The 13,450-nt window shown below is 41.1% G+C and overlaps 1 protein-coding gene across 1 annotated transcript in view; it reads right to left on the bottom strand.

The window, feature by feature from the left end:
• LOC136399227 (zinc finger protein 432-like) overlaps positions 1-13,450 on the bottom strand; it is a 125,945-nt gene that overhangs the window by 91,553 nt on the left and 20,942 nt on the right. The window contains exon 8 of the mRNA XM_066374218.1: positions 11,307-13,250. Within this exon, the coding sequence (XP_066230315.1) occupies positions 11,615-13,250 (1,636 nt within the window). The 3' untranslated portion in view covers positions 11,307-11,614. Of the gene's footprint in view, positions 13,251-13,450 lie in introns of the transcript that reaches the window.

Here is a 13,450-nt window from a genome sequence, read left to right on the forward strand (position 1 = left end):
GGCTCACCAGTCTAGAGTGCAGGGTTGTTGGCTTGAGCCAAAAGACACTGGCTTGAAGATGAAGGTCACAGGCTTGAGGCAAAGCAACTCTGGCTTGAGCAAAGGGTCACTCACTCTGCTGTAGCCTGCCAGTGAAGACACATATGAGAAAGCAAACAAAGAACAACTAAGATGCCGCAAGAAAGAATTGATACTTCTCATCTCTCCCCCTTCTATCTGTTCTTGTCTATTTCTCCTTCTTTATCTCTGAAAAGTGTGGAGGGAAAACTGGTATACACATTATAAAATTTCTAAAAGTCCACAATTTTAAAAACATGAAAGATTTTGAATAGACACTTTCAAAGATAATCAGATGGCAAGTGAGTATATAAAAAGTGGTCAACATTTTCACCAGAAAATTACTATTTAGCACAGTGAAGTGATTGATAAAAATACACAGCTTGTAAAATTCCTAATATATATATATATATATATATATATATATATATATATATATATATATATATAATGCTAGTGATAAGGACAGAAATTTTTATTTGACATAGACAATGCAAAGACTACATCAGTTTGGAAGATAGACTCATGTTTTTGGTTCTATTTACTGAGAGGAGAGGAGGCAGAGAGTCTCCTGCATGCACCCTGACCAGAAAATACCTAGAAAGCCACTGAATGCTCTGCCCATCTGGGGCATTAATCTCTTTCTCAACAACCGAACTTCACTTATCACCTTAGGTGTATGCCATAGAGCCATCCTCAGTGCCCAAGTCAAACTCAATCCAATGGAGTCATAACTGCAGAAGACAGAGAGAGAGAGAGAAAAGCAACTGAGAGGGAAATGGGGAGATAATCAGATAGGCTTTTCTCTTGTCTGCCATAAAGGAAATGGAACCTAGAACATCTACACACGAGGTGACACTCTATCACTGAGGCAACTGGCAAGGAATGGTAGATTCTTAAATGCACACTCTTGGTTATAATAAAATTTCAACTAAAAATTTATTTAAAAATAAAATTTTTTATAATTAAATTTAATTCAGTGACATTGATAAGCCAGGGTACATGTTGAGAGAAAACATCTCCAGATTATTTTGACAATTAATTGTGCTGTATACCCATCACCCAAAGTCAAATTGTCTTCCGTCACCTTCTATCTGGTTTTCTTAGCGCCCGTCCCCTCCCCCCACCGCTTCTCTCTTCTTCCTCTCTCCATTCCCCTCGCCCCGTTACCATCACACTCCTGTACATGGGGAAAAAAAATGAATAGACACTTCTCCAAAGAGGACATACAGATGGCCAATAGGCATATGAACTAATGCTCAACATCACTAATCATTAGAGAAATGCAAATTAAAACCACAATGAGATATCACCTCACACCAGTCAGAATGGTGCTCATCAACAAAACAACACAGAAGTAGTGCTGGTGAGGATGTGGAGAAAAGGGAACCCTCCTGCACTACTGGTGGGAATGCAGACTGGTGCAGCCTCTGTGGAAAACAGTATAAAGATTCCTCAAAAAATTGAAAATCGATCCGTCTTTTGACCTAGCTATCCCACTTTTAGGAATATACCCCAAGAACACCATATACCTGCTCCAAAAGGAAAAATGCACCCTCGTGTTTGTGGCACAATTGTTCACAATAGCAAAAATCTGGAAACAGGCCAAATGTCCGTCAGTGGACGAGTGGATTAAAAAGCTTTGGTATATATATACTACGGAATACTACTCAGCCATAAGAAATGATGACAACGGATCATTTACAATAACATGGATGGACCTTGATAACATTATACAAAGTTAAATAAGTAAATCAGAAAAAACTATATAAATCCATACATAGATGAGATATAAAAATGAAACTCAGAGACATGAACAAGAGTATAAAAACTTATTCTTTAAAAGATTTTGTTCATTTATAGAAAAGGGGAGAGAGAAGGTGGAATGATCAGGAAGCATCAACACACATATGTGCCTTCACCAGGGAAGCCTAAGGTTTTGAACCAGCTACATCACCATTCCAGGTCATTGCATTAAACACTTTGCCACCACGTCAGGAAAAAAATTATTTTAATGAAGTGGTCTCACTAATGTGTAGAATTTAGAATGCTTGTATTTACCTATGTTCAAAAACCTGAACAAAAATATCAAAGAGGCCCTGAATGGTTGGCTCAGTAGAGCATTGACCAGGTGTAGGGACATCCCAGATTTGATTCCTGGTCAGGGCTACAAGAGAAGTAACTATTTTCTTCACTGCCCCATCCTCTCCCCCTGCTCTCAATTACTCTTTTACAGCATGTGGCTCAATTTAGCCTTTGGATCAATTCATTCATACATCATCAGCTCTAGTGCTGAGATAGCTTGGTTGGTGTGAGTATATCAGCCTCAGTAGCTAAAAACAACTCATTGTTTAAGCATCAGCCCTAGATGGAAGCTGCTAGGTGAACTGTTGCAGACCCGTGCGATGAGAATGTTCAGGTCCCGAGTGAGAATGATGCAGAATTCAAGAAAATAGACTTAAAGAATTAAAAGATGGGTTCGGCAGGGCTTGTCAAATACTGCTAACAGAAACACTGCCCTAGCAAAAAAAAACCATGTTTGCCTGGAGACACCGCATTTTCCTTTATTTACAGGGCAAAGTGGGCCATTACCAAATCAGTAACTTTTCTGATTATAGTTTCCAAGGCAAGCCTAGAATTGCACCAAGTGCAACCCACCCCCAATACTTAACATTCTAACTTTATGTAAAGAGGAAATTTGCTTCCAGTCTTTTCTGGAGAATATGGGGGGGGGGTGGAGATGAGCATCACATGGAGGTGTGAGGAAGGCTTAGCCATTTGCAAAGGAGGTGGAGAGTTGGGGACAAGTCAGTTCCCATCACCTCAGATCCCTCAAAATGTAACTGCAAAATGCTGTTGATTTTTTGGTCCCAGATATATCCCCCTTTTATATTTTTTTAAACTTCGATTTCTATGCTGGGATTTATACTCATCTGATTTCCATGTTTCAATTCAGAGGAGGACTGGGAAAATATAAAATAAACAACAAAATTAAAATAGCCATTACTAACAAATAACAAAACATGTATCTTAATACAAGAAAGTTAATAACGTCTATTATATTATCAAGCAAAGTCTTAGCTAATACATGAGGATTTAAAATAAAATCTTGGCAGTTTTGTATGTCCTTAATGTATTAATGTAATTTCACCAAGTCCATGTTGACATCATCACTGCTGCACATTATTTATAAATATAAGCCAACCCACTTCAGTATGAGAACTGTCCCAAAAAGCAGGAGTCACACACATTCAGGAAAAGTCTGCAATGCACTGGAACTGTGGTCACACTCCACACTCTACAGCTAGAATCCGAGTCCCAGTGATTACTGCTTCCAGCTGGCAATGATTCAGGTAGACTGAAAACACCATCTGCAGCATGTATGAAGACGTGGCTTCTGTTTCCTTTAACATGGAGAGATAAACCCAAAGGGCCCTTCCCTGAAACTTTCCAGCCATGTGGTGTTGAGGAGAACCTTGGGATACACTACGCCGTGGGGCGGAGGTAAATTCATAACAGATGTGAGCAAAAAGGAAAGGGGGGAATCTAATTTTGAAAAATATCCCAGCTCTAAATAGTCATTGGGTATTGAGGCAGGAGGAGACACTATGTATTAAACAAGGCAGTGGATCCATGGCAAATGGGAAGAAGAATACCATCAACACCCACAACAGATATCTTTCAGGGATGGGCAAAACCCAAATATTCAAGAAAGGCAGAGTAAGTGGCCCTTGTGTCTATAAGAAATGAGATCGCCTTACCTGGTACTTGGAAAATTATTCTAGGTTTGTCCACGGTAATGTGAAAAGGGGCTAATGGCCCTGGCCACCTTTAGTCTTCAGTGGCAATGCCCAGAAGGCTGGGCAAGGTTAGGACATAGGTGGCCAGATATAGGGCTGGAAGAGACTGAACCTTCCCTTGGAGAAGTGAGGGGGAAGCCTACCTTCCAGTGTTCCTTTTTCCCACAGCAAGGGCATGGCCCTGGTGAAGACCGAGAAGCCAGGCAGGTTTTTACCCAATGACTTTCCTTTCCAATATTGAAGCAAGGCCCTGTGGAGGCTTATGAGGTTCCATAGGGATTTGGAGCCTTTAAGTGCATATGCCAAGAGCTAGTATTTTGCCTGATCTCTTTGGGCTCTGTCTTCCTTTTCCTGTTCCTCTTGGTCATTATAGAACTTAAAAGTCATGATCTGAAGATCTCAACTGCAAAATTTGAGGGCCCTTCTTCACCTATATAAACTTTCTTTGCATATCTGGAGCAACGGGAAAGACAGGATAGCATTGTTAGCTGGATCAAATGTAGAAATTTGCAGAATTAAATTTGGCATTCCTTGTAGGATTCCAGAGTCTGTAGGTTGCTGAATGGCCCTGTACAACAGCATTCAAAAATTGTTTTAAAATAAAAAGCATGAGAAAGTAAATTTGCAGGAATTTCAGGATATGCCCTCTCCTTTATATTTTTTACAAATGAACTTTAAGCATTTGCTGGGTACACTTTATGATACTTTAACCCTAAGGATTGTAAGAAAATACCGGTTTTTATGTTAATTTTAAGAAAATATAGTAAATGATTTTCCAAGTAAGATTCTCATACTTTTCAAAACATTTCTACCCCATTAATTAACAGGCAATCTACAGAGTACATTAAGGCTGAAAAACCCAGTAGGAATTTTATTATCTTCCCATTGCAAAAAAAATTTTTATACTTCTGTTCATCAAATTCACCCTTCTTGATGGTTAGCAGAAGTTTGCAACTTGGAACAGCTTGCAGTTTGCAGCAGTTTGGGCAAATTAGCAAGTTTTGTATCCACATTTTATTCTATTTTTTTAAATATTAGAGACAGCATTTCCAATTTTTGCATGCAAAAACTTAATACAGGTCTTAAAAAAATTACATGTTAGACAACATTAAACGAAGATTAAACACAAACAAGAATCAGACGAATCAGACAAATTAGAGACAAACCTGGGATTTCAGAGAACAATATTAGAAAGATGCCTGCTTGATTTTAGTTGGGCCATTTTTTTTTTTTTTGTATTTTTCTGAAGCTGGAAACGGGGAGAGACAGTCAGACAGACTCCCGCATGCGCCCGACCGGGATCCACCCGGCACGCCCACCAGGGGCGACGCTCTGCCCACCAGGGGGCGATGCTCTGCCCCTCCGGGGCGTTGCTCTTCCGCGACCAGAGCCACTCTAGGGCCTGGGGCAGAGGCCAAGGAGCTATCCCCAGCACCCGGGCCATCTTTGCTCCAATGGAGCCTTGGCTGCACGAGGGGAAGAGAGAGACAGAGAGGAAGGGGGGGGTTGGAGAAGCAAACGGGCGCTTCTCCTATGTGCCCCGGCCGGGAATCAAACCCGGGTCCCCCCCACGCCAGGCTGACGCTGTACCGCTGATCCAACCGGCCAGGGCCAGTTCAGTCATTTTTTGAGAGAGATAGAACAAGGATGAGACTAAACAATATTCTAACCAGAAAAATCTTGAAGCAGCCACATGAAATTTTGTTTAGATACATCCAAACAGGTGTCTCCCACCTTAATTTTCAGACAAATAATAGGGGAAAAAATGATAGTGTAGCTAAAACATTAAAGAAAATTAGACAATAACATGAAAAAGCTTCAACTATCCAAATACCTGTCTTTTCTCATTCTCAAATTCTAATAGCTGCTGCAATTGGCAGCCCAAACCGACAATGCCAAGATCTCTCCATCTCACCTCTAGCCAAGCAGCAAACTTAGTTGACGTGGGCAGGAAAGGCTTCCTTGTCCACCTCCCTGAATCACCTGACCCTTGACTGCAGCTGCCATTTGTTAGGGCCCAACAAAGCTGCTGCTGCTACTGCCACTGTGGCCTCTCTGAATCACCTGTCCTTTGGCATTATATTCAGATTTATACTCATTCCCCAATATTTCCCTCTCCTACAGTGTGGGCAAAGATTTGAAGACTTAGGAGCTACTCAGTCTTGAAAAGGAGGCCGAGGATAATATTTGGGGAGAACAAGTCATCTTCTAGCAAAATGTCTGAAACTCCTGCGTTGGAAAAAGAGATCCATGGGCAGAAGTACTTTCCTGGCTTTTCTTTTTTCGCTTGTACTTCCTTTTATCAAAGAATCCTTGGAATTCCAAGATGGAAGCAAAGTAGGCAAATACACAACTTACAGCTCACACCACCAAACTCAATTACAAATTAATTTAGGAACAATTACTGTGAAAAATCAACTTTGGACTAAAAGAACAGGTCTCAAAAACCAAGAAGCAAAGAAGACTACACACTGATCCCAGTAGGGAGTGTTGAAACTTGGTGGGGGCTCCCCTGCTTTTAGAAGCAAGGGGAGGCTGAGAGTCCAGGAGGGCTGTCATTAAACAGAGTGACCCTGAAGGATGGAAACCCTCAGTCTCAAACCGGACACATAATCTACAAATCCAGGGACTGGCGGAGCAAGATGAAAAGCATTGAGAGGAGGAAGAGCAAAGTTTGGTGCATGTAAAGTGGCACAGAACTTTAAAGGGGGTGCTTTAAAAGGACAGAGCAGAAAATATCACTCACAGCCAGTTGCCTGGGGCTCCAGGGGCGAGGAGGGCTGAGGACTGGCTAATCTTTCACTAGGAAAGTGGGGAGAGAGACAAATGGTGACGAGCAGGGGAATGCCTGGGATGACCTGAGAAGCTGAATCATTCAATACAGAGGTGGCCATAGCTGAGGGAGGGGTTGATTGCTTAACACAGCAGAAGAGTAAATTGGTTCTGGGTGACCCACCTCCAGAAAGCTCTCCAGCTCCAATCAGCACAAAAGGCAGAGCCGAAAGCAGAAAGCGGGGTGGAGGGGCAGTAACTCAGATTTCCAGGGAGATCTGAGATAAGCATCCCCCTACTGAAGCTGAGAAAACGCCATGCCCTGAAGAGCAGCTGGCAGAACACACCTTCAGATTCTCAGAGGTCACACCCATTCGGTTCCTGGATAGTTTCAAATAAGCTCTCTGCTGAGATCAGTAAACAAGCCTACTGCTGTGTAAAGTAAACTGAAAACAAACAAATCAAGTTTTCACAGTGGCTCTACTGGTAGGAGACCACAACTGAAATAAGCCTGCAAGCCACACACAGAAACAATGGGAAGACAGAGAAACTTAAGTCATATGAATCAACAAGACAAATTCCCAGAAAAAGATCTGGATGAAACAAAAGTAATCAAGTTACTGGATGCAAAGTATAAAATAATGATTGTTAGGATGCTTTAGGATCCTAAAGCAACAATGGATGGACTTAATGAAGATCTAAATAAAGAAACCATAAGCATCAAAAAGTACACAGAAATCATAAACAAGAACCAGAAATGACAAAGACAATATCAGAAATGAAGACTACACTAGGAGAAATTAAAAGCAGGCTGGATGAAGCAGAGGATCAAATCAGTGACTTAGAAGACAAGATAAATGAAACCACGGAAGAAGAACAGTGAAAAAAAGAGGATGAAAAAGTCTGAGGAGCCCTGGCCGGTTGGCTCAGCGGTAAAGTGTCGGCCTGGTGTGCAGGAGTCCTGGGTTCGATTCCCGGCCGGGGAACACAGCAGAAGCATCCATCTGCTTCTCCACCCCTCCCCCTCTGCTTCCTCTCTGCCTCTCTCTTCCCCTCCCGTAGCCAAGGCTCCACTGGAGCAAAGATGGCCCAGGCGCTGGGGATGGCTCTGTGGCCTCTGCCTCAGGTGCTAGAATGGCTCTGGATGCAACAGAGCGACGCCCCAGAGGGGCAGACCATCGATCCCTGGTGGGCATGCCGGGTGGATCCCAGTCGGGCGCATGCGGGAGTCTGTCTGACTGTCTCCCCGTTTCCAGCTTCGGAAAACTGAAAAAAAAAAAAAAAAGTCTGAGGAAACTGTAAGAGAGCTCTGTGACAACATGATGAGAAACTATATCCACATAAGGGGGTTCCTGAAAAAGAGAAAGACCAAGAAATAGAGAACCTGATTGAAAAAATTATAGCTGAAAATTTCACTGGCCAACCGGCCAGGGCAAAGTATGTCTATTATCCCTCCTCTCACTCAAAAAAAAAGTCAAAGAGGAAACTTTCCTAAAAGATTAAAAAATATTTTTTTCTTGAAACACCACTTGATCACGATGAATTACTCAGATTTGTGATGACATCAATTCACACGGATGTAGAAGACTCAACTTTTTGGAAGAGTTGATTTGAACCAAAAGTGAGAACATACAACAAGGAGCAAGACTTCAAATGCCTTAGGAGTCAAAATTTTAATAAGAAACTTGAACATAAAAAATTAAAATGTTTCCAATATCCAAAACATGAGCTATAAAACTCCCACTATTCCGGGGCTATGGAACCTAAAACTTTCAGACTCCTATGATCTGAAGGCCTGACCTATGGTGTCTCAGTGGATAAAGCATTGACAAGGAAAGCTGAGGTTACACTTTAGAATCCCGGGGCTTGCCCGGTCAAGGCACAGATGGGAGTTGATGCTTCCTGCTCCTCCTGCCCTCCTCTGTATCTCTATCTCTCTCCACACTAAAAATAAAAAAATTTAGAAAGTCCTGAAACACATACACACCTTGTACTCCAGTGTCTTCAAATTCAATCTGAAATTTACCAAACTCTTGTACATTGACACTCCTCAAAGATTAAATTAGATTTAGATTCATTGCTAACTTAGACAAACAGGGTTCATGCTACACACATAGCAGTTTTCCATCAACAAGCCTAAATATAACTGACATGGAGACATTAAGCCTTGACCTTCAAATGTTCAGTTGTTAATCTCTGCAGAGTACAGCTTAATCAATAAACACACACTGATGCCTAGATCTTCAGAGACTGAATCCACATAAATCCACAAGTGACAATTTGTATGTATTCCTACTTTACCAAACTCACAGGCCCTTCACTGAGGATCCAGAGAATCCTGCTCAGAAGCCCTCAAGACTCTGAAGCCCCCAAGAGCAGCACCCAGAAACTGAACACTAGTACAAAACTACTTCCAATCCAGAGCTGTGTCCAAATCCTTTTTTGGCTGTTGCTAGAACAACGGAGTAGCCATGTCTCAGGCTCTCTTCTGAAATTCCAAGTTCTGGCCTTAAACAAATTCCAGGATGTCATAGAATGTATTAAAAACTTATTGATGGGTGTGACCATAACATTTGCTATAACTGTCAGGTGCAATAAACAAATGTCTTTGAGGTTCCAAATGACTTTGCTTCCCAAGGAGTGGTCACAAGCACAGAGAAAGTTCTTAAATTATTACAGGCTGGAATATATCCAGGGGCAACATGGCAGGAGATGCATTTTGTCCATCACTTTAGTTAAAAAAAAAAGTTAATACAGATGTTACACAGGAGCAGCAAGGGTGAATCCAGTTTCCATAAGGTCTGATGTTGTCTGTATGTCACAAAAAAATCCAAAGACTGCCTGACCAGGCAGTGGCACAGTGGTTAAAGCATAGGACTGGGATGCAGAGGACCCAGATTTCAGACCCCAAGCTTGCTGGCTTGAGCAAGTGGTCACTTGGTTTGCTGTAGCCCCCCACCTCCAGTCAAGGCACATATGAGAAATCAATGGACAACTAAGGAACCGCAACAAAGAATTGATGTTTTTCATCTCTTCCTGTCTGTCCGTCTCCGACTCCGTCTCTGAAAAAAAATCTGAAGACCTTTGGCCTTGATGTTAGTTTGAAATTGAGGTCCACTATTAAAATACATGCAGTGCAGTCCTCCTACTTGGTTTCTCTACTCTCACTACTGCCACACTCACAATACTGGTCACCCAACATGTGCATTTTATTGTGCGAAGGGAAATCCCACATTAAAAATTTCCCACACCACCTGTGTGCCATAAAATTGACGTTACCCAATAGTACGAAATCCCACAGGCAATGGCTTAGTGCTACACACTGCTTCCAGGTCACTTCAGAAGTGAAACAAATCAAGTAGCTCTCTCGGTTACCTACAACTTTTGACCTGGCTTCAAATGGAGGTTCCCACAATCCCTCCTCTTGTTCAATTGATTTCCCAGAGTGACCCACATCACTAAACAGAATCAGGTTCTGCTTTCTTAAAGGGTATCATAAAAATTATAGGTGAACAAGATGAAGTGATACACAGCTCAAGGTCTGGGAGGTCTCAAGCACAGGAGCTTGTCTCCTCATGTGCTTTGGGTACATTACACTTCCAACACTGAGAAGTGTTCACCCACCTAGAAGCTCTATGAAATCCCTCTTCTAGGGATTTTATTTTCTGGTGGCTTTACAATAGGCACAATTTATTTATGCTATTTCTAGACTCCTGCCCTTCTGGCTGTGTAGTGGAACTTAAAATTCAAATCAAGTCACCTCAGTATAACAAAAGATGTTGATGGTTCTGTTGTCACTTAGGAATTGATAAAGGTGTCAGGAGCTCTGGGCCAGAAACAGGACAGAGCCGTATAACGTATTTAGTGTATCTCATTAGGTCATATTGATCATCTCAAAAGGATACCTGCTAAAGGAATTCATTTTTCTAATACTCTATATAAATTATTTACATATGAAAAGAGCTGTGCATCCAAGGGTTAGGATTGGAAAAAAGAATGTTACCATGAATGGAAAGTATGAGAACGTTTTTGCTGGGGAAAAAAAAAAAAACACCTTTAAAAATTCCTTTTGTCATGATGGTTACAAGAACCTGGTGTTAAGACAGGAAGTACTCTAAGACCAGATAAAGTACACTGATGACCTAGGGAACACTGCCTCATGATTCCATAAAAGATTTCATATGTAGCTTGAAGCCCCAGTACCTACGGGTAATTATGGATACTCAGAAAGCAGAAGCAGAGACAAACATGAAAAATTCAGGAAGCAAAAAGGAGAATGAAAATGCTAGTTTGAAAGCCCTGGTATGGCTTTACCCGGCATATGAGAAAAAACTGCTAGAAGTTCATGTTTCTGACTCAAGTCTAGCAGTTAATCACTACCTCATTCAAATCACTAAATAAAATCTTTTTAAAAAAGGCTTCATGATAATCACTGCATCTGTACAGCTTCTCTGCATGAATTTGCATACATGTATATATACATAGTAGTCTATATGGGGAAGCCTTTTCCACTTTCACTGCAGAGTAATGGTTTTATTAATAAATGAACTTCCTGCCGAGTGGATCCCAGTCGGACGCATGCAGGAGTCTGTCTGACTGCCACCCCGTTTCCAGCTACAGAAAAATAACAAAAAAATAATAATAAATAAATAATTATATAAATAAACTTACTGATATACAGTAAGAGCACTCTTCTTAGGAAAACCTTTCCCACATACACTGCATACATAGAAATTGTATTCTGTATGAGTCCTTTGATGTACAATCAGTTTGAACTTCACTCTGAAGTCCTTTCCACATTCACTGCACGCATAGCGCTTGTCTTCTGTATGAATAATTTGATGTATAATCAGGTGACTCTTTTCTATAAAGCCTTTCCCACATTCACGGCATACATATGGCTTTTCTCCAGTATAAGTCCTTTAATGTCTAATCAGCTTCCTCTTCTCTGGAAACCCGTTTCCACATTCAAGGCATACATACGGCTACTCTCCAGTATGAGTCTTTTGATGTATAATCAGGTGACTCTTCACTGTAAAGCCATTCCCACATTCACTGCATACATAAGGCTTCTCTCCAGTATGAGTCCTTTGATGTATAATCAGCTTCCTCTTCTCTGGAAATCCTTTTCCACACTCACTGCATACATAAGGCTTCTCTCCAGTATGAGTCATTTGATGTCTAATCAGATTCCTCTTCACTGAAAGGCCTTTTCCACACTCACTGCATACATATGGCTTCTCTCCAGTATGAGTCCTTTGATGTATAATCAGTTGAATCTTCACTGTAAAATCTTTCCCACATTCACCACATACATAAGGTTTCTCTCCGGTATGAGTCCTTTGGTGTATAATCAGTTGACACTTCACTATAAAACCTTTCCCACATTCACTGCATACATAAGGCTTCTCTCCAGTATGAGTCCTTTGATGTATAATCAGCTTCTTCTTCTCTGGAAATCCTTTTCCACACTCACTGCATACATAAGGCTTCTCTCCAGTATGAGTCCTTTGATGTATAATCAGCTTCCTCTTCTCTGGAAATCCTTTTCCACAATCACTGCACACATAAGGCTTCTCTCCAGTATGAGTCCTTTGATGTATAATCAGCTTCCTCTTTTCTGGAAATCCTTTTCCACACTCACTGCATACATAAGGCTTCTCTCCAGTATGAGTCCTTTGATGTCTAATCAGACTCTTCTTCTCTGGAAATCCTTTCCCACACTCACTGCATACATATGGCTTCTCTCCAGTATGAGTCCTTTGATGTATAATCAGTTGAATCTTCACTGTAAAACCTTTCCCACATTCACCACATACATAAGGTTTCTCTCCGGTATGAGTCCTTTGGTGTATAATCAGTTGACACTTCACTATAAAACCTTTCCCACATTCACTGCATACATAAGGCTTCTCTCCAGTATGAGTCCTTTGATGTATAATCAGCTTCTTCTTCTCTGGAAATCCTTTTCCACACTCACTGCATACATAAGGCTTCTCTCCAGTATGAGTCCTTTGATGTATAATCAGACTCTTCTTCTCTGGAAATCCTTTCCCACAATCACTGCATACATAAGGCTTCTCTCCAGTATGAGTCCTTTGATGTATAATCAGCTTCCTCTTTTCTGGAAATCCTTTTCCACACTCACTGCATACATAAGGCTTCTCTCCAGTATGAGTCCTTTGATGTCTAATCAGACTCTTCTTCTCTGGAAATCCTTTCCCACACTCACTGCATACATATGGCTTCTCTCCAGTATGAGTCCTTTGATGTATAATCAGTTGAATCTTCACTGTAAAACCTTTCCCACATTCACCACATACATAAGGTTTCTCTCCGGTATGAGTCCTTTGGTGTATAATCAGTTGACACTTCACTATAAAACCTTTCCCACATTCACTGCATACATAAGGCTTCTCTCCAGTATGAGTCCTTTGATGTATAATCAGCTTCTTCTTCTCTGGAAATCCTTTTCCACACTCACTGCATACATAAGGCTTCTCTCCAGTATGAGTCCTTTGATGTATAATCAGACTCTTCTTCTCTGGAAATCCTTTCCCACACTCACTGCATACATATGGCTTTTCTCTAGTATGAGTCCTTTGATGTATAATCAGTTTACTATTCACTGTAAAGCCTTTTCCACATTCACTGCATACATACAACTTCTCTCTTCTATGAGTTCGCTGATGATTGCTGAGCTGATACTTGTAAATGAAACCTTTCCTACATTCACTACATTTGTAAAGTTTCTTTTCTGCATGAGTTTTTTGATGTATATTCAGCTGTGATTTATTGGTTTTATTATATATATTGTATTC

Source organism: Saccopteryx leptura, chromosome 3, assembly GCF_036850995.1.
Source record: "Saccopteryx leptura isolate mSacLep1 chromosome 3, mSacLep1_pri_phased_curated, whole genome shotgun sequence".
In the NCBI taxonomy this organism is placed as follows: Eukaryota; Metazoa; Chordata; class Mammalia; order Chiroptera; family Emballonuridae; genus Saccopteryx; species Saccopteryx leptura.